Source organism: Rhinatrema bivittatum, chromosome 1, assembly GCF_901001135.1.
Source record: "Rhinatrema bivittatum chromosome 1, aRhiBiv1.1, whole genome shotgun sequence".
Lineage (NCBI taxonomy): Eukaryota > Metazoa > Chordata > Amphibia > Gymnophiona > Rhinatrematidae > Rhinatrema > Rhinatrema bivittatum.
Window position 1 is genome coordinate 209,260,331 of NC_042615.1, and position 22,514 is coordinate 209,282,844.

Here is a 22,514-nt window from a genome sequence, read left to right on the forward strand (position 1 = left end):
GCCCCCGCGCCGTCCCTGCAGTCGTTCCTCCGCGGAGGAAATCCAAGATGGCCACCGCCATCTTTAGGCACGAGGCCGAGCCCCCTTCACAGATTTAAAGGGACCTGATCCCGTTAACAAGCTTCACCTGTCCTTGATCAGCCTGAGCAGGGGAAGTATAAAGGGAAGCTTCCTCTGCTCATCTTCCAGCGCTGTCTAGTCTGCTTGCTTCGGTGAGTTCCTTGAGCTTCGGATCCTTGTTCCTGTTATGTCTTGGTCTTCCTGGTTCCTGACTTTGGATTGGCTTACGGTGATTCTCTGGTGTGCAACTCAGATTGGCAAGCGGTGAATCTCTGGTGTGACTTCGGACTGGCAAGTGGTGATCCCTCGGTGTGTGACCTTGGACTGGTAAGCAACAACTCTCTGGCACTTGATCTTGGACCCCTCCTGGACTCCTCCTGGATTCCAAGGGCCCGCCTAAGTCCCAGCGGTCCGGCTCCTCCCGGGGGGACCGCGGACTTCCAGGGCGAAGCTCCAGTAAGCCCTTGCACCGATACCGTGACCCCTCTGGGTCCACCTAAGTCCCAGCGGTCTGGGTCCCTACGGGCTCCTCCTGGGGGGACCACAGACTTCCAGGGGTGAAGACACATCTCCTTTTCTAGCCTCTTCATCTGCCTGCAGTCGCCTCCATCTCCAGTGCCAAGGGTCAGCTGCTCTCCTCTTCTGTTCTGCCTCGCCACCCGAGGAGAGAACCTCCGGATCCTCCGAAAGGTATACCATCCTCTCGTCGGCCCAAGGGTCCACAAGCCTGAGCATAACAAAAGCATGGCTACAATATCTAAGAGTACCAATAAAGAGATCTATACCAAAGATGTGGGTAGACAAAATCATGAAGAGTTGTAAACTGAGTGAATTACCTCCCTCAGACAAATTTGACCTAGGCCTAACAGATGACTCCTCTTCGGGAGGGAAAATTGGTCAACTTCTGACTGAAACCTCAGAAATGCTCTGGCAATTACTACACTTCTTTTCAGACACTTTAGCTAAAAACATTGACGCGAAGCTGAAAGCAGGAGTAATTCGACACAGCCATAAGCAGTGTAACTGTGCTCCAGATCACTCATTCAGTCCTGCTAGCAGCAGGTGAGTTAAGTGATCGGGAGGGGGTGCGGAGGAGAATCTGTCCTACTACCATCAACCTCTTTCTAGCTGCTTCAGCTGTATTTTCGGTCTGCGGTTGAACAGACTGGGATTAGCCATGGGTGGGGAGGGAGGGAAGGAGTGAACGGATCATTAACCCATGGATAAGGTGACCCTGTTTTTCAAAATGAATTTTGAGACTTACATTTCTTGCCTTATACATGAATATATACAGTACGTTTTTGTCTATTCTTCTCTGCAGGACTAGGATCTATGCAGACAATGTGGATCTTCAGCCACTCCTTTAAGTAGCTGGCTTCCGAAAAGGTTTGTGCAACACCTCTGGGCAAGCAACTTGGCCTGGCTAACCTCGATATATATTAGAGATGTGAATCGTGTGCCCAATCATCTTAACAATTGGGTTCAGCTAGAGGGGGGAAAAAATCTGATCGTGGGTGATGTGGGTGATGTGAATCGGAATTGGTTCCGATTCACATCGTTATTTTTTTTGTTGTGAGGCCCGACCCTTTAAAATTAACCCCTTACCTTCCCCCACTCTCCCGAACCCCCCCAAAAATGTTACGATTACCTGGTGGTCCAGTGGGGGCACGGGGACCGATCTCCCGCTCTCGGGCCATTGGCGCTATTTTGGCTGCCACTCAAAAATGGCGCCGATGGCCCGATAAAAAAACAAACCCACCCGATCCTTTAAAAACGACCCCTTAGCTTCCCCCACCCTCCCGAGGCCCCCAAAACATACCTGGTGGTCTAGTGGTGGTCCCGGGAGCGATCTCCTGTTCTCAGGCCGTCGGCTGCCACTCATAAAGATGGCGCTGATGGCCCTTTGCCCTTACCATATGACAGCGTATCCATGCCATTGGCCGGCTCCTGTCATATGGTAGGAGCACTGGATGGCTGGCGCCATCTTTAAAGATGGCGGCGGCCATCTTTACGATGGCAGTGGCCATCATTAAATACAGCGGCGGCCATCTTTATGAAGGTGGCGGCCATCTTTAAAGATGGTGCCGGCCAGCCAGTGCTCCTACCATGTGACAGGGGCCGGCCAATGGCACGGATACCCTGTCATATGGTAAGGGCAAAGGGCCATCGGCGCCATCTTTATGCGTGGCAGCCGACGGCCTGAGAACGGGAGATCGTTCCTGGGACCAGCACTAGACCACCAGGTATGTTTTGGGGGGATCGGGAGGGTGGGGGAAGCTAAGGGGTCATTTTTAAAGGGTCGGTGGTTTGTTTTTTTTTTCGGGCCATCGGCGCCATTTTTGAGTGGCAGCCAAAATGGCGCCGATGGACCGAGAGCGGGAGATCGGTCCCCGCGCCCCCAATGGACCACCAGGTACTCGTAAAAAGTTTTGGGGGGGTTCGGGAGGGTGGGGGAAGGTAAGGGATTCATTTTATAGGGTCGGGGTGGGTTTAGGGGTTTTTTTGGTGTGCCGGTTTTCCCTGCCCTCCCCCCTCCCCCAATTTATGATTTTTCACGATAAATCGGGGGAATTTCTATTGTATCGCGACTTAACGATTTTTGACGATTTAAAATATATCTGACGATTGTTTTAAATCATCAAAAAACGATTCACATCCCTAATATATATGCCTTCAGTGGATCAGAAGGCATGGGATGCTGTGAGACCAACTTCTTCCTACTATACTGCACAGGAGCAGATGCTTTGCTTCACCTGATGCTGTGATCATTCATCTGATTGGCAATGATCACAAGTGAACGAGACTAATGCTATGTTTAGCTGGGTTGAGGGGTCTGGTTACTTCCTGCTCTGAAGGTGGGAGCAGATCAGCTCACCCCCTTATATATGTGTGCCAGTGATAGTTTAAGACCAAAGGAGGTTAGGCTTTTCTCAGCTCCAACAGCCAGATGGGGCCTCCTTACCCAGAGAGAAACTGCAAAACGTAACCGCTATCAATAAATCAAAGGGGGGTATGCCACACCTTGCTCCTGGGTGTCTCCCACTATGAGGCAGCAATGAGCAGGAAAATTACATCAAAGGGTTCAGATGAACCCCTGTGGAACAGTTTGACTAACTTGTAATAAAAATACCCAACAGCAAGCCTGTTAATTGTTATCATATTGCATTGCTGTATGAGGGTGGGAGATAATTTTTGAAGCCCCCAACCTGGCCATGCAAGTGCAGCTAGATGGGGATTAGATCTTGAGGCTGCATCCTACCTCTGGCCAAGGGCACAACATGGCTACTGACTGCATAGTCCAGGGTGCCCAATGGGCACCCTGGACTATGCAGTCAGTAGCCATGTTGACCTAACCTCTTCCCCTGATGCATTAGATTTTGCTTGTGGACAGAGGTGTGTGTGTTTGGGGGGGGGGGGGGGGGGGGGGGGGGAAATGGACCAGCTATGGTTAGAAGAAGAAGGGAGCGAGGTGACCTATCCCATCCTAGCAGTACGTGGCTGAAGTGGAGCCAGTGGCAAACATAAAGGGCCAAGTGGAAGTAGGATTCAACCTCTTTGCTGCCTGCTTGCCAATATTCCCCACCAACCCTACTGTGATGTTACATAGCTGTAGGGGGTTGTAAGAAAGTAGGGATGGGGCTGGTGCATGGAGCTAGGATTAGGGGACCAAAGATAGGCAAGAGATCTCTTCATCACAGCTTGGCAGAACCAGAGATTTCAACTGGGCATATATTTTAAGTACCATGGTCTAATTGCAACAGATAGTTCAAAACTATGGGTTATCAGACCATTCTCAGCTCCAAAGGCCAGACAGGACATCCATACCCGGAGAAAAACTACAAAATGCTGCTGTTACCATCAAAGGGCGGTGAGGTACCATGATGACTCATTCCAGGGTGCCTACGAGAGTGGAATGGCAGCAAGCAGAATATTTACATCATAGGGTTTGAACAAATCCCCGGGGAACAGTTTGACTAAATGATTTTAAAAATAAGCTGTGATTATGTACTATCCAAGAGTAAGCCACTGAGCCATTATTTTAGGTTTGGGAATAGGGGTGGGGAATTTTGGGGACCTCCACCCCCAGATATTTAAGTGTGGATGAACAGAGTTGTGCGGTTTCCTTTTATATTAATACTTTTTCCTTCTAGAAGGTATCATTCAGTTCAATGCACTTTATAATAAGAAACATGCACTTATTTTAGACATTTAACTCTAGTGCTTCTGTTACTTAACTTTCTCTGAGAGGAATGTAAAACGCACAGAAGTCAATATGTTTGAAGTGCGTTTCAAACTCATTTGAGGAAAAGTTAATGGAGAACTGTATTGTGTACTTCTACTGGAGAAGAGATATCTCATTAAGAAAACCTAGTTCTCACTAGTACAGGTTGGGAGAAGAAAGATGCAATGATTTGCTTTAAATCTTGCTAGTATTCCTGTCTAGAGAAAAAGCTTCACGGGGAACAAAAGCATATTGTTACCAACTAAATTAATACCCCATGGAAGAAAACAAGTAAACTTTACAATTAATGCTGTTTTGGTATATTTTTACCTGACAAACTGAAATTGGACTGGTGGAGGTTTCTGATCGGTGGGGGCTGGTTCTTGGCGGGGGAAGATTTGGCTGAAGGTGCTGGAGTCGAGTATTTTGGAGTAACTGGAATTTCATGTACTGGGCCATCATACATTCCTCTGGAAACTGCATGTAATCCTGTTACCTAGAAAACATGAGCCAGGGATGGGAAAGGGGGAGCAGAAGAGAGGAATTGGCAATACAGAAGTGGCATGCAAATTTTTACATAGTAAAAAGAAAACAAACAGGCAAATCTAGCCCAGATTGTCATCAAAAACATTACATAGATGTGAGGAGACCCCCAAATTTGATGCTCATTTTGGTTGCTCTATTAAGCAGGGACTGTCATTTTGTATGTTTGTACAGTGCTGTGTATGTTGCGTAGCGTTATAGAAATGCTAAGTAGTAGCAGTAGTAGTTTCTATTGCACAAGGTGTTCTAGGTAGGGGAGACCCAGGATTTATCATGGCTGATCTTTTGGGAAATATTTGAATGTCTGTGCATGTAGAAATAACAAATGACCATCCAGGTGTTAATGTACTTTGTCCTAACGGGTGATAGGTGTCCCCTTAAGAACCCAGGATGTGTGATCGGTGGAAAAGGGTGAGGATTTGGCAGAAGCTTGTCCATTTTGATTCTGCTCTCTCTGTGTGGGGCTGATATAGAAAGGGTCCTCCAGGATGTAGTGGCCTAGAGTGGCCAGTGGGAGCGGGCTCAGCGGGGGCTCTCCCCCTCAAGGGTAGAGGCCCACGCTATGGAATGAAGAGGGTTTTTCTTCCTCCCGAGGAAAAAACAGAAGCTGGGGTGATGAAGAGGAAAATGAATCACCCCTGGCTCCTGTTTCCCTTTGAAGAAAATGGTCAGGAGAAACAGGAGCCAGGGGTGATTCAGACACGAAGAGAACCCAAAAGGTTCCTTACATGGAGGAAACCGGGGAATCTTATATGCAGTGAGAATGGCAAACTGTGGAAACCAAGGGGAAAATCAGAGTCCAAAGAGTCATGAATAGTTCTGGGAAATGAAATTGCTTGTCCATTTTGGATGTAAATGTCGGTATGGTAGACCAAGGGAGAAGACCGAGTACATAAAGAGTTTCAAATAAGGTTTAAAGGAGTGAACTCCATTCCTTCATAGGGGGCTGAGACTTGGATTAAACTTGATTTGGAATCTGGGAATGTTGTGCCTGTCCCGTGTGGTGTGAGGAGGGTAGGAATTTGGAAGAAGAGAGAGTATTTACTGTGGTGATGGGAAATAAGTGGAAATATTGCTGGTAAAATGGTGATATTGGGAGACCTACTTGATTTCACTTGAAGGCTGAGTGGCTGGTACACTTAAGTCATAAAGAATACTATACAGTATGGGCCGGATTTTCAAAAGGTTACGCGTGCCAGGCCTATTTTCAAAAAGCCTGGCGACGCACGTAAAGCCTCGGGATGCGTGTAAGTCCCAGGGCTTGCAAAAAGGGGTGGGGAGGAGGCGCAGTGGGGCAGTCCAGGGGTGGGGCGGGGCCAGAATGGCTGCTGTGCCAGGGATCGCGTAACTTACTTCAGCTGAAGTAAGTTTTGAAATAAAAGAAAACAGCAGAAAAAGGTAGGGGGAAAGGGCGGGGGAGGTAGGGGAAGGGAAGGTAGGGTGGGGGGGGGTAGGGAAGTTCCCTCTGAGGCCGCTCTGATTTCAGAGCGGCCTGGGAGGGAATGGGGGAAAGTGGCGCGGGCTCGGCGCGTGCAAGGTGCACAACTGTGCACCCCCTTGCGTGCGCCAACCCCCGATTTTATAACATGCGCGGTTGTTATAAAATCAGGCGTACATATGTGTGTGCTGGGTAGCGCACGCATGTCTTAAAATCTACCCTATATTTTTGAGGAGGAGATATTAATCCTGACTTTTGTATCTCATGGATTCTGATTATCAGTATTGACAGTTTTATCCGCTACCACATTGTACATAGTGGCTGGAAAACCCAGACATAAAGTTTAAGAGTTTTAGTTGAAAACTGTGTACCTCTACTTGTGCTTTGTTTAGGCCAGCAGAATGGAATTGGATTGAGGCCAGAGTTCATAGAGAGGAGAAGGATGTGGTCCTCCTCGTCAAGTCAGTAGAGTCATAATTTGCCTTGCTGTCTCTCACCATCTACATGATCAACATTGTTGAACCTACTTAATACATTTTGAAGAAAGACCCTTTCACAAAAAGAGAATTTTTCCCATCTTGTAGACCAAGAAAGGAAAGGTGGAAAAAAAAGCCTGTGACCGACCAATTAGAAAACTAAGATCAGACAGCAAAGATAAAAAAAAATAATTTTTTAATTTTTAGTGATTGGCATATGTTATCTTTGGGAATGTGCAAAAGTAGTACTTTCTCTGTGCTGATCTCGCAATGTACAAGATCAGCATGGAGGAACAGGAAGCCCCACAAATTTTTAATACCATGGGGCCTGCATAGAGAAGGTAGCAGAATAGGCTTCAGTGCTAGTAGCAGCAATCGGCACCTTCCCAGTACCCAAGCGGCAGCAGTGACAGTGGCAGGAGAGGAATGAGAGAGGTCCAAGGTTGCTGGCAAAAGAAAGAGAGGGGGTCTGCCTTTAGTGTGTGAATGTGTATGAATGGGAGCTGTGTGTGTGTGTGTGTGTGAGAATGGGTTGCTGCAGGTGGATTCCAACCTGCCAACAGCTGAAATGAAGATGAGGGTCTGTCACTGCTGGTAGATCTCAACCAAAGAAAAGCTGAGATGCTTGCGAGTTTGTCTGAGAGGGAGCATATGTGCATATGAGCTTGTATGTGTCTATGTATAGAGAAAGAGAGGAGAAAGTTTGTGCAAACCTCTTCCACTAATCCATGACAATCTTGGGGTGACTGGAAATCAAAGTTCCCAGGTAAAGAGAATATGAATTTTTAATTTCCTTTTTAGTTTTATTTTTCAAGTGTTATTTGCTGTGTCTGCTGTTTTGAAATATTTTATTGGTGTATGGGACATTAAAAAAAACTTGTATATGAGTTTTTAATTATTTGATCTTTTATTCATCAGATTTTTTGGAAATATTATTAGTATGTTTTTAGTATTATGATTATGTATTTAATTTATTTCTTGATTTTATTGTTTGATATTTGAGGAACGTGATGGTTCTGTTTTTTCATTGTTGCACTGCATAGAGTGTCTGGCTTCTTGTGGTTTCCAGTTCAGTTTTTGTCAGCACATTTGTATTTCTACTTTATGGCTGCTCTATTCTGTATTTGGTGAGGGTAGGTTTATGTTCTGCAAGTGTGACTGAGTGAGGTATTCTCCTAATAGGAAGTGTATTAGTGTTTTAAGACTTTCAAAGAGTCAAGTTCACACCCAACACACATCACAATAGGCCTAATAGCATATGGGTTCCAAGTGTCTTTTTTGTAGGGATTTCTGGTTGGCTTCACAGTAGTGTATGCAAATATAATGTAAATTATATTTTTACCTCAGAATACTGTTCTTTAATATTTTTCATGTAAAATATAAATGCATAACTCTTAACTGTGTGTGTGGAATGGGGCGGGGGCGTTGTGCAAGGCTATAAGGTTCGCCTAGGGCACCTAATACCCTTGAACCAGCCATTAGTATTGGGAGTGGGGAGGGGGGGGGTGTCAGTTTTTAAAGTTTGTATCACTGAAGGGAGCTGGGCTTTTCTTGGGTGGGCCCGGTACAGAGAATGAATGAACAGCAGAGGGGGGGGGGGGGGGGTGTAGCACAGTAATTGTTCTCACAGGGCAGCAAAAAAGCTAACACCAGCCCTGACCTCCAGGAATGCCTCCCTCACTGTGGGTAAAGTTACACACATAGTGGCCCTAAAGAGGTAATTTTAAAAGGAAAATGTAAATGTGTGCTCTTAACACCAGTAAATGGGCTTTGGAAAATTGTTACAATAGTATGTCACATCTACATGTACATTTTCCTTTGGAAATTAGCTTGTATATGCATAACTTTATCCACAGATAAGGTTGACAATAGGGATATGCATTTGTTTGAAACACAAGATAGGAACTATTATTGACATTTCCAAAATGGAATGAAAGATAAACCTCCATCACTGGTCTGAGGCTCTCCAGGGCTTCCCCCCAAGGCTCCTCAAAAAAATCTGTCACAGCCCAGGACCTCCCTGGGCCCCTCTGATCCCCCTTCCTCTCCCCTCCTGAAAAAGGAGTCAGGGACTGCCCCAGGCCCCACTTATCCTTTCTATGTGGGGCTCTATAACTGAAAGATGCAGAAGAGATGCCCACTCAGCTCCTGCCCCACGGATGTCCCTTTAAAAACATCACCAGCTGGTTCTGCAACCATAATCACCTAAAACATGGCGCTGTTCTCAGGGTTGGCACCATTTTGAAGTCATTAAGGTACTAGTCTCAGGGTTGGCTGGTGCTATTTTGAAGTGGCATCCAAGGGACAGGAGGTCAGTGGGCATCCCTCCTGCCTCTTTCTCTAATAGGAGCTCCCTGGAAGGGGTAAGTGGAGGCCAGGGTGATCCTCCCCACCGCCAGCAACCTTTATTTGGGGTTGGGGGGTTCAGAGGGGCTTGAGGAAGCTTCATTTTATTATTTTGTTTCTTTTTTTTTTTTAGTTGTTTATTTCTGTTCGGCAAACAATCCAAACTGGAATAAACATTAAACAAACAGAAATTAAAAAAAACCTGAAATTAAATAAATAAATAAATAAAATATGCACACCTCTAGTGTGAAATTCTCAAAACCCCATTTCCTCGGGTAAATGGCCATTTACCTATGGAAATGGGTTTGAAAATTGCTCTCCATATGAGTTTCTTGCCTCCCCTCAGCCTCTTACTCACTGCAATGGTAATTTTCAGGCAATCTGGTGGTATTGATGCTTTAAATACCAGGCAGCTCTGGTACTTACCTTGTTCCTTGTTTTGACACGTTGGTAAATATACTCAGGGAATGGTTTGCGAGGAATGAAACGCCCCATGCCTTGATTTACATGCAGATTTCCATCTTCAAACACAATCTTTCCTTGACTTATAACCACTAATGGGGCACCATGGCACTCCATTCCTTCAAAGATGTTGTATTCAACAGCCTAAGGATAAGCAGCATACACAGTCAAGATGAAAATGCTATGAGGATACAGGACAACATAAAAACTGTAGTCTTTTTATTATTTTTTATTACAATGCTGACAATGTAGAAGATGCATAAGATAACCACAGATAAAATCCACACAGGTGCACAATGAATGTAGCGTCATCTGAGTATCCTCCCTCTATAACCACCCTGTAATACTGAGGCAGTAATGGTGTGATGCCACAATTCATGAGGGCTTCAAAGCTATATGGAAAGAGCTATGTATTCAATAGGGATGTGCATCCGTTTTCCACGGATTTGTAATCCGCAACTTATTTTTTGCTATCTGTTAAATACGTGGGGAGGCGAAACGCATCGCGACTCCCCACGTATTAAACAGATTTCTGTTTTATTCAGCCTCCTAAATAAAAATTTAAACCCCCCCACCCTCCTGACCCCCGCAAGCTGGCCAAAAGTCCCTGGGGGTCCAGCGGGGGTCCAGGAGCGATCTGTACTCGTGACGTCGGGTGCCAGGAAGCAAAATGGCGCCGACGCTACCTTTGCCATGTCATATGATAAGGGCAAAGGGCCACCGGCGCCATTTCTATTAACGCAGCCATGGCCAGAGAGCGGGAGATCGCGCCGGGACCCCCCCACTGGACCCCAGGTAATTTAAAACATTTTGGGGGGGTTCGGGAGGGTGGGGGATTTGTTTTAAAGGGTTGGGGTGGGTTTTAGGGTTGTTTTGTTGTGCCGGTTTTCCCACCCTCCCCCGATTTACGATTTTTTGACGATAAATCGGGGGACTTGCTATTGTATCGCGGCTCTAACAATTTTTGATGATTTAAAATATATCTGACGATTGTTTTAAATCGTCAAAAAACGATTCACATCCCTATAAATAACCGATTCACATCTACCCGTTCTAGACCTCTCATGATTTTAAACATCTCTATCATATCCCCCCTCAGCCGTCTCTTCTCCAAGCTGAAAAGTCCTAACCTCTAGTCTTTCCTCATACGGGAGCTGTTCCATTCCCCTTATCATTTTGGTAGCCCTTCTCTGTACCTTCTCCATCGCAATTATATCTTTTTTGAGATTTGGCGACTAGAATTGTACACAGTATTCAAGGTGCGATCTCACCATGGAGCGTTACAGAGGCATTATGACATTTTCCGTTTTATTCACCATTCCCTTTCTAATAATTCCCAACATTCTGTTTGCTTTTTTGACTGCCGCAGCACACTGAACTGACGATTTCAATGTGTTATCCACTATGATGCCTAGATCTCTTTCTTGGGTTGTAGCACCTAATATGGAACCTAACATTGTGTAATTATAGCATGGGTTATTTTTCTCTATATGCATTACCTTGCACTTATCCACATTAAATTTCATCTGCCATTTGGATGCCCAATTTTCCAGTCTCACAAGGTCTTCCTGCAATTTATCACAAACTGCTTGTGATGTAACTACTCTGAACAATTTTGTATCATCTGCAAATTTGATTATCTCACTGGTCGTATTTCTTTCCAGATAGTTTATAAATATATTGAATAGTAAGGGTCCCAATACAGATCTAGTAAGAGAAAGGAAGTGATGATCCCTTTGTACAGGGCCTTGATGAGGCCTCACCTAGAATACTGTGTTCAGTTCTGGAGACCTTATCTCCAAAGGGACAGAGACAGAATGGAGGCGGTCCAGAGAAGGGTGACCAAAAAGGTGGGTGATCTTCATAAAATGACTTATGAGGAGATATTGAAGAACCTAAATATGTATACCCTGGAGGAGATGAGGAGCAGGGGTGATATGATACAGACTTTCAGATACTTGAAAGGTTTTAATGATCCATGGTCAACAGCAAACCTTTTCTGTTAGAAAAAAATTAGTAGAACTAGGGGTCACGATTTGAAACTCCAGAGAGGAAGACTCAGAAACAATTTCAGGAAGTATTTCTTCACGGAGAGGGTGGTGGATGCCTGGAATGCCCTTCCGGAGGAAGTGGTGAAGACTAAAACTGTGAAGGATTTCAAAGGGGCATGGGATAAACACTATGGATCCTTAAAGGCTAGAAGATGGGAATGAAGAGAAGAGCTATGGGGGTGGCTTGCTGGAATGGAGGCTACTACCTGGTGATTACCACCCTTACTCAATAAGCCTTCACACGATTAATGCAACTCCAACATTGCTCTCTTCTTCAACAGCAACGGGAAATGTGGAAAAGAGGATTTGAATTCAGACAACAACCAACAAGGACTGAACTAAACAGTCTGGGTAAACAAATAAGCGTGGGGGTAGCTTGCTTATTGCAGCGGTTACTACCCTAAACCAATTAAGCCTGATACTTCACTTTGAATGCATATACAGTGTTGCTCTCTGCTTCAATGGCAGGCAGAAATGTGGAAAAGAGGATTCACATTCAGACAACATCCAACAAGGCATGGATCTGTGCACTGGGTAAACAAGCATCGGGGTAACTTGATGAGGCAGTTACTACCCGTAACCATTAAGCCTTATGCTCACCTTTGATGCAACTCCAACATTACTCTCTGCATCAATGGCAGGTGGTGGCAGGAAATTTGAATCAAACAGTTACCAACAAGGGCCCTGAACTTGGTGGTCGTTTAAACAGTTAAGTATGGGAAAATAAGTGTGGGAGCTTTCTGGGCAGACTGGATGGGCCAATTGGTCTTTTTCTGCCGTCATTTCTATGTTTCTATGTTTAATCCTGCAGGATACAAAATTCACTATGGAATCTTTATGGATAGAAATTCCATGTGTGATGGGTAACATTATAGCAGTGAGTGTACACTACCAGCCACCTGGTAAAGATGAAGAAATAGACTAAATGCTATTTGAAATTTAAATAAAAAATACATTTAGCATCACAATTATAATGTGAGGTTTCAATTACCCCACTATTGACTAGGTCAGTGTCTCATCAGGACATGCTAGAGAGATTAAATTTCTAGATGCTTCATGGAGCAGCTGGTCATAGAACTGACAAGAGGAGATAGCTATTTTAGATCTAGTCCTTAATGGAATGCATTCCCCACGAATACAACTCATTTTCACCAAATTATTCGTCCGTCTAAAGGAGAAAATTTAAATAAACCCCCCACCCTCCTGACCCCCCCAAGACTTACCAAAACTCCCTGGTGGTCCAGCGGGGGGTCCGGGAGCCATCTCCTGCATTCTCGCCGTCGGCTGCCAGTATTCAAAATGGCGCCGATAGCCTTTGCCCTCACTATGTCACAGGGGCTACTGGTGCCATTGGTCAGCCCCTGTCACATGGTAGGTGCACAGGGGCCGACCAATGGCACTGGTAGATTTTGTTTTGTTTTGTTTTGTTCTATTGAGGCTGGGAGACAGGCCTGACCATGTTTACTCTAAAGTTGAATAAAACTGCCTTGCTTCTAATATTTCATGAAAGATTTCATGGGCCCTCCTTTGATAGCCTACAATAGAAACCAATTTGACCCTGGCTGTAGAAGCTGTGTTGTAAAATGCTTTACTAGAATTCATTGCCATCTCAATCTTAAGAGCAAGAAGAATCCATAAAAAACAAATGCAGCACTAACAGAATATCTATATTAAAGTGGATCATACAGTTTTGCGTGGTACCAGGTTCATGAAGAAAATACACATATTTCCCAATGTAACAGAAATGTAAGTGCCAAAAGAGTCCTGACTTCATTCTCACCGATTTGTGGGTCTTGGCTGAAATGGTTTTCATCTTGTCAGGATCCCAAATGATCACATCAGCATCTGAGCCTACAGCAATCCGGCCTTTCCTCGGGTACAGGTTAAAGATTTTGGCAGCATTGGAACTGGTGACAGCGACAAACTGGTTCTCGTCCATTTTACCTGTTGCCTGAAGCCATTTGATACAGTTACTCCCAAAATTCAGACACAGGCGTGGCATCCACTTTTTCAATTGAAAACACCTATCTAGGACAAAAGCTGTGACATTCACATAGCTGCTAGACACCGAGAGGATGGTGGTATTCATAGTTTTAGAGCGCAATATCCCTGGGTTATTGTGCTTTGACTCTAGCTAAAACCAGGTGAACATTAACTAGATTGTGATGTCAAGAGTTCAGCTGAATGTTAAAACCCATTCACTGCTATAGGAGACTATTCTGAGAAGTCTCTCTTTAAATAGCTCTTGCATGAATCTCTCTTTGTACTTCTTCCTGAGTGATCTGACTTTCTTACAGAATTATGACCAGCCATAGTTATCATATTCAGAACAGTACTGTGACATAGCTTTAGTCTGGCAGCCACAATTGCGAAGTCTGACAAAACTTATAAACATTTGTTTGATTTTCAAATGACCTAGACGCCTAACTTTGAGAATTAAGTAGCTATACTGGCCCTATAAAAATTGTTTTGCAGGGCTGAGTGACTAAATTCAGCCGCTCTAAACGTGATTGGCCCCAAGAGAAGGCTTAGGTTGGAGGATGAAAGGAGCTAGGTGCCTAATTAGGTGCCCAAATCAAGACACTGCAACAGCGGCTTAAATCTAGGTGGCACAATTTTGACTGCCTAGTCACAGATTCAGCTGAAAATTTGCCTAAACCGAGGCAGCCAAAATCAATCTGCCCAGGTCAAATGCTCTGTCCCAGCATAAGACCGACCCCCCTGTGCATTTTGGGCCAACTCAGTGTTGATATTCCCTGCTAGGGGAGACAAGACACATATTATTCCCAATCCAATTCATGAGAAATCTAGGGCTATGCTTTTTCATTTATGCATTCAAAAGCAGCAAATTAGCCAGACAGCTTGCACAATTGGGCAATATGATTTCCCACTTGGGATAGGCACAAACGTTATTATTGTAGATATAAACTAGGTGACAGCTTGCATTTGCAAGGCATGGGGAGAGTTTAACAACAAGAGCTATGCACATCCAATGTACACATTTCTTTAACTTTCTTTTCAAAGGGCAAAGTGTTAATCTAACTAAATGAAAATAAATATTCAATCCGTTCATCTTTTTTTTCACTGCCAAAAGGAACAAAAATGTTTCAGTATGGACAAATGAGTAATGACGTACCACAGCCTTGTCCCAGACGATGGTCATTCTTTCCTCGATCCCATTTACTCCCTCTGGAATCAGAGTAAAGTTATCTTTTCCAATGGCTTTTTGTGCAGTGCTGTAAGAACAATGTCCACTTCCTATAACCTGCAGGTCCCCACTGAGAAGAGGTCAAAGACAACATGTTAACACTGGCATGGACTGTACTCTACGTTCAGTGTCAGTTCATTCGCTTTCAAGTCTGAAAATGTTTATTGCTGAGGCAAGTAAAGCTCCATCCTATATACAGATCTCAACTCGGATAGGGCAAGAGTGGGGTGGTGCCTGCTGAAGAGCTAAGTGCCCTCCTTTTATCCTCTGGTGCAGCATGGCAATGGTAACGAGGGCAGGGTAGAAGGGGGCACTCGTCTCGGTCTCCAGCATTCTCTTTAAAAATGGCACCTGTGCAGTGCCAGCAAAGCAAATGGAGTGGCCACAGGAGCAGGGAGGAGCACTTCTCAGAGCACTGCTGCCTCTCCTGCAGCTCATTCATCTTCTGAGCAGAGTACATCAATAAGCCACAGGAGATGAAAGAAGCAGTTACCTCTCCAGTTGTTCTACCATGCCACTACATTTTAAATCCGACAGCAGAGACAGCAATAGATGAGAGATGGAGAGAGACAGAGTGTGAGCAATGGAAGGAAGGAAGATCTTGAATTTGGTGTCTTTGTGGGAGGCATAGTGACCCTCATCATTAACCCCCACAGTAGCTAAATTATTTGTCACCTACTACTACCATTTCTAAAGTGCCACTAGACATATGCAGGAGGTAGGTTAATGCAAACCACATTGCTTACCGTGATTTTCAGTAATCCATTTAAAATAATTATGAGCTACTTTGCATGAATTTGCATGTAACACAGCTCATTAATATTTTTGTCACATTGGCCACTGTTAGCCTTAAAACGCACATAGGCTTATAAATGCCAAAGATCTTTCTTCTAAAAGTTTCACCCTTATTGAGATCCATATACATTATCTCCTACAACAAATGATCAGTAACTCAACTTGAAAAACACTTCATGGCACAGCTGTGTACATTACTTATGTGGTAACTGAAATCTTTACATAAGCTATCATGGTGCCTGATGCCTGTTCTCTGTCTTAGTAAATAAGTTCCTAAGAGGCTGAAGATCCTTTTATTGGCTGCTTCTTCAAAAAAGGACAGTATTTGTGAACTTTCACCTGTCTAATCTTTTGATAGATGTTGTGAGGAGTTCCTTTAGCAGGAGATTTGAACCATGGAAAATGTAGATTACAGGGACATCTATACTATTAAAAAATGTACCCTTCTGAATTACATTTTCCACGATACTTGATGCTGAAAAGCCTTCCTGACCTCACATGGCATGTCAAGGTCTCTCTTATCTGCTCCACAGATAAAATATTTTGGCCAGAGCTGCATGTGAGACAAAGGGAGAAAGATCTGCAACTCAGAGAGATAACATGGAAGGTGAAAGAGAGGCAATTGAGAGCCCGGAGAAGGACTATCTTACCAGAATGACTGTGTAGATGTAAGCAATCATGTAGAGATCCTGTCATCTCCCTACTAAGTATTATAATCTGGTGTGGTTGTGGACCCTGGATCGTAGTGAGAACTGACTCCACCCACAGGGAGGAGCCATGTGGGGACTCACCACGATAGGTGTGGCCTCAGCAGAGCCGGACACAGATGTGAGAGACTTTATTATACTGGAATCATGGGTGGCACCCCACAGCGTGAAGAGAAAACACAGTCCAGAGTAGTAAGGCTGCTTCAATGATGATATCCCTGGTAGTGGCCCACAGAGCGGGGTAAGCCAGGGAACTCCTCTCTTGGTGACACCCCATAGGGTAGATCCGGTAGTGGCCCGCAGCGCGGGGTATGCCGAGGATCAGCGAGTAGTAGTTCAGAGAGGTGCAGGAGATCAGCTGAGCGAAACAGATGATGGTACTTACTCCGTAGTATAGAAAGGTACCTGGGATGTGCACGGTAGTGGCCCAAGGCACGGGGTACACCGGCAGTTCCGTCAGCAAGATGGTAGAAGCGATGATAGCTGAACTGGTAGGATCCCAAATCAGGATAGCAGGAAGGCCCTCCGAAGAGTGGATAAGCCATAATGTAACAAGGCCCCCGAGGAGCGGGTATCTAAGGCATTCCAAGTCCAGGAGTTCAGGAAGCAGTTCAAGTAGTGAAGCAAAGCGCCTCCGAATGGAGAGGAATAAGTAGGAAGGAAGTCCTTGCTAACTCATAGGAAGCGTAGGCTGGCTGGATTAAATACTTCTGGCGGGTGACGTCATGTGGAGGGGATGCCCCTGAGGTTCCCGCCATGACGTGAATAAGAGAGGGGCTGGTGCGAGTGCGCACATGCCTTAGGTGATCCCTGATTCAAGATGGCGGACGGGATCGCCCACTCCGTCTAGGGGATGCCGAGGAAGGTGGCGTTTGCAGGCTGAGGCCGTCCTGGCTCCGAGAATCGCTGGTGCAGGGAAAAGAGAGGTGAGCAGCAAAGATCGCAGCTGTCTGCGACCGACCGGCGCAACACTAAGGTAAGTCAGAAATATACCATTTGTTGTGGGGAGAGACATAGTGATAACTTGGTGAGTTGCAACTTCCCCATGTAGATGCTAGTAAACAGTAGTTTTACTGTTTTGCCTTGTGGATTCCCTTTTTGCTTTTGCAGAGGCAGCAAGTCCTATGCTGTTCTTGAATTTCTCTATTAATGAACTTATTGCCTCCATGGAGCATTTTATTTGGATGGGAGTTTCTTTCCACTCTCCTAATCAACTCTATCTACTTGAATTAATTTATTTAATTTGAAGTACCCAGTGACTTGAGACTCAGTTGAGCTAATTTGATTTCTGCTCTACTATCAACTAGGAGAGGTGCACCATGCAAGTTGGACCTGTGATCATCAAGATCCAAGAAAAGGATGACTTCCAGCCATCCTAAAGAGAGGAAGAAGGAGAAAGGTGAGAGAGGAGAGGAGTTGGTCCCCATCCAAGACCCAAGGTACATCTACTGGAAATAAGGAAAGAAAGAAGAAGCTACAAGAGTTTTATCCTGTTACTAAGGAAAAGGACTGGTGCCATTCAGGTACATTGAGAAAACTAAGAAATTCTGAGGAGAAACTACAAGGAGGAGGTAAGAGATAAAATGACCATGTAATATAAATTCCATCTTTAATAATTCACCTACATTTGGACAGAGGACAGTAACTTGTCCTATATCCAATGGGAGGGAAGAAATCATCAACTTAAAGTCTATATCAATTGGCTTTTATCATCATAAGCTTTAAACAAGACTGTGAGAATTTACACATTTACTTAAAAGTATTTGTATCATCACAAAGTGACTACTTCAGCTGTAAAAATCTTTATTTCATCAGTTACACTGTGGATACAGCTGCCTCCCTTTTTCCAGGATTTAGCAGGGCCAGAAATTGACTCTTCCTTTCTGGATTCAGTATAACAGAGCTCTGCCTTTCCCTCACTTACTCAAGAACATTTTAGCCCATAGCTGCCTCCTTCTTCATTAGTACAATCCCATTGGCATTTGCTAGCTAATTCTAAGCAAATAGCCTACAAAGTACTCAATTTCTTAATTTATTGTTAATTTTATTTTATAATATTTAAAAGGCTTTGTAACTATACTTCTTTCATTGTGATAGGAACCGTACTGCAGGAAAAATGGACACCAAGTCAATGGCATTACTGTATAAGCATTAGAAAATGTCAATTTTACGTGAATGAGACGATGAGAATTTTTCTATTTTTTTTTCAATGTTGCTCCCAGATTTCTTCATTAGTTATTTCATTAAAGATTGCTTTGTTCAGATGACAATTGATTCTAGCTATTTTTGAAGGCTACCATAAAACATAGTTGTAATTCAACAACTCTATTAGATCTGAAACCATTCCTTGAAAGCTTTGGCTTTTCCAAGCATAAGGAATGATTTCATCGCCTTCCAAAAGGAGCGAGTTGAAAGAGTTCTTTTTTTTTTTTCGGTTTGCAAGAAACAGAAAATAAAGTAATGGTCAACAAAATGTTTTCCCATACATAAAAATGCAAACAAAACGTTTCCACTTCTGTACAATAAAAAAATATAAAAGATTGAGAATGAACTACATAAGCTTGGACTCTGATCCTTTGAAGTTTTAGAAGTCAAGGAGAATTAGTCTGGAAGATCTTATAAGGAGCACCAGGGGCTACAGGAAGTGCCCCTATTGGTACAGTGACGGGGCACGTGTGCCTCTGACACAGAGCTGAAGCAGTGTGTGCTCTAGCAGGATGTTAGAAGAGTACAACTGAAAAGGCTACCCTTTTGAAGATAGGGAACCCTGTCCTGCCTGCTCATTAAAGATCCCCAGGCACTTGCCACAAAAATAGGGATGTCTGCGCACGTCTCATGGCTAAATTCCCATGTTTGTTGCACGGTCTGGCCTGTTGCAATCCCATAATGAAAAGAATCTGATTCCACTGGCCGTGCAACATAGGAGCCTCACATTTGTGTGTCCTGTGGGACGGGGTCAGAAGGGTTCAGGTGTTATCATGGAGGTGGTACCCTTGAGCTCTGGGGTAAGAGGGAAGGCAGCTATTATTACTACTGTGGCAGCCACTGTTGGAACAAGAGTGGCAGTGGGGGTCTAATCTCAGAGAAGACTTCTCCTCCATCCCTCAGCCAGTGAAGGAACTAGAGGTGCTTCAGATTGCTGTCTGGGGAAGGAGGATTAAAGGGGGCGGGGGGAAATGGAGAGCAATAAAAACAAATAATTGCAAGAAAACATTCTGCTCCCATCTGATTGAAGTATTCCTTATTGACTAATTGTACAATGTTTCTGATAAGTTCACTTTACAAATGAAGAAATAGAGTCAGACTGTCCCAGTGACGCAAAAGAAAATGGTGGATTTTATTCCTCGACCGGGTTTCTGCTTCCCAGGCTGGCTGGGGATCCCTAGTGACTGTGTTCACAGTGACACCTAGAGGTCAGACTTAGAGTCCACATTAGCCAAGTTCTGAGATTGCCTCTGGCTCTGGAATGTCAGTCCCATAGCAGGGCTGATTTGGGAGGGCGATATAGAAATAGGTGACAAAACCCTGAAAAGGGTTGCAAACTGACTCCAGATTTTCAGGACAAGCTGATCCAGTCCTGGTTTTACCCCAGTGCCACCACAGACTTGTAGTTCTGGTTTCCCTAGTGATTATCTTAAGGAAAGCAAGACTACAAGGCTATGTAAGAACTGGAGTAAAACCAGGAGTGGATCCACCTGTTCTGAAAATCTGGAGTCATTAGGCAACCCTAACCCTGGATAATTCTGAATGAAGGCTCATGGCAGAGAAGCCCAAAAGACACTGATTCTGACTGAGCTGGAAGACCAAAGAAAACGAGCAAACTGCCGGGCCAAAATAAAAGACAAAGCCAAGATGCATATTTCCTGTTCTCACAATCACACACTAATTAGGCTTTTAAGACATTCTAAAACCAGTTGTATAAGATTACAACAGATGTGGCGGGGCAAGTCTGAGAGAGCTCAAGCCATGCATGCAAAATGTCCTGGCTTGAAGCCCTCACAGACGAACTAGGATCACACTGCCTCTGGTCTATCTGTCTGACTGCTGCCATCCTTTCCCTCTCACTGTAGGTCCCAGACTTGGTTGCCACCCTGTCTCCATTCAAAAATAACCTTCCCCCACCCCTCCCAACAGCAGCTCCCTGCCTCTGTCTGTTTCACTCCCCTCTGCCGTGCAGTTCCAATGAGCAAGTCTGAGTCCTGCAGTGCTTGCATCCCCTCCCCCTCTCCTCCCAGTAATGGAAGAAGTTAGTTGGCATTCCAAGAGCAGCAAGTGAGATGGGTAAGGGCGCTGGCACTGCATACTTAGTAGAGCTACACAGCAGCCTGGAGGTGGCAGCTGCAGAGGAGAGCTACAAGCCATCAGGGGAGAGGGAAGGAAACCGGACTGGTGGAGGAAGTAAATCAGGGACAGCAAAAGTGAGGGCACAGGGCAAGTTGGTTTCCAAAAAAAAAAAATAGACAATTTGTGCTGGGGAAAAGAGCAGGCAGAAGAGGAAAAGGAGAAAAGTGGTGGGGTGGAGAGAGAGAGACAGATGAAGGAAAAAGAAATAGGAGACAAATGAGGAAGGGATGCCAAACTGAGAACAGTTTGAAAAGAGAGAGATTGAGGAGACAAACATAGATCTGACATGGAGAAGACCAAGAAAAGATAAATCAAGCAGAGATAGAGAATAAAAGAAACCAAGTCCTTAAAATGGTTGGGAAAAATGTTGATACTTAATTTGGTGAGGACTGTCTTCTTGTTATGTTCTCTGCTAATTAATTTGTCCCATCTCCGGTTAGAAACAGACTCCTCAGCGTGGTTCTGGTTCTGTTCCAGCTACTAAATATTCTGGCTTGCCAATTCATATAATAATGGAAACTGAGTTTATTTTAAGTGAAAGTCCAGCAGAGATTACAAGTTCTTCAGAAAACAGAGTGATTTCTCGTGGGTTTTGGATCTATTTTCCATAGGTCTGCTGTGGTTTTGTATCCTTTTGCATGCCATAGATGCACGGAGACCAAGCTGTTGTGGAGCACTAAATTGGTTAGTCTAATTTGCATATGCCCTAGCTGACCTTCATCTAACAAGTTATTGAAATTTATAGTTTGTATTCCAGCTGGAGGAAAGTGAAGCAACAGTAGGAAACAGGAAGTAAATCATTTCTTTTCAGCCAATTCATGTGGCAGTCTGTTAATGCAAGCATGATAGTATATTTTTGGGGGGGAGCTTGTTTTATTCACAACGGGTTAACAGCTTCTTGGTTTCAAAACCTACTGTTGTTTTTAATAGTGATGAGGGCATGGGGAGTGCTAGATGGAGCCTGTGTCCCTTCTGTGGAAGTATTTGTTAAAAATAAAATACCCCAAAGAACGTAATAAATACCTTCTTAAACATAAGGCATCAAATCACCATTCCCTGTATTTAGAGCCTCAATATGAGATCGAAGACTGTGCCCTCTTTTATGTGTATGTTTTTCAGGTCACTACAAAGTGATCGGTTAGCCATGTTCACTCTCACTGGGAATAATACGCCTGCATATTGTTTTTCATCAGAATTCCTGTCAACACTGTGATAATGAGTCTCGCTAAACTCCTGATCAAGTAAGGCTTCACTGGACTTCCCCATTGTTTGAAGATTTATTGGTCAGCTGGTAACATTAAAAGTGCATTAAATAATAAGAGCATTTTGTCTCCTGTGAATTCTTGTACTGAGGGAATGCACAGATTATATAACACACTGTTTTGTTTTTCAGCTTGTAAGTTTACAATACTTAAGCACTATACCATGCCAAGAGGGAGTTCAGGTGATCAGGTGTGGTGGGATCAGGGCTCAGTGGTGGTGATGTCACAAAAGCTGCTGCCTTTGCCCAGTTTTTGCTCCAATAATGTGTTCCATCTGTTCCCAAGCTTGCAGTGATTGGCTCGCCAAACACCAAGGCACCTTTTAACAAGCAACATCAAAATCAATTAAAACCAGCAAGCATTAAAATGTACCAATTTAACATGCACTACCTGAAAATAACGATCCTTTTTCTTTCCACAGCAATCCTGATAAAGGTCACCAAATTACATCCCCACAGTCAGATAGAAACAAAGTGTCTGCATGTTCCAAATTTCTATGTGACTAATAAATACTGCAAATGTCCACTGACATATTAGAGTGAGTTCTAACACTCTAATATGATTCTACTAACAAGGACCCTAATGTAAGGCTCAGGCAAA

The 22,514-nt window shown here is 44.2% G+C and overlaps 1 protein-coding gene across 2 annotated transcripts in view; it reads right to left on the minus strand.

Annotated features, from left to right (window-relative positions):
- The window catches only part of CRMP1 (collapsin response mediator protein 1), a 126,728-nt gene that overhangs the window by 17,049 nt on the left and 87,165 nt on the right, over positions 1 to 22,514 (minus strand). For both annotated transcript variants that reach the window (XM_029591239.1, XM_029591229.1), the window contains exons 9-13: positions 22,077 to 22,233; positions 14,735 to 14,876; positions 13,379 to 13,549; positions 9,512 to 9,691; positions 4,613 to 4,778 (exon numbers count right to left, since the gene is read on the minus strand). In XM_029591239.1, the coding sequence (XP_029447099.1) occupies positions 4,613 to 4,778; positions 9,512 to 9,691; positions 13,379 to 13,549; positions 14,735 to 14,876; positions 22,077 to 22,233 (816 nt within the window). The remainder of the gene's footprint in view (positions 1 to 4,612; positions 4,779 to 9,511; positions 9,692 to 13,378; positions 13,550 to 14,734; positions 14,877 to 22,076; positions 22,234 to 22,514) is intronic.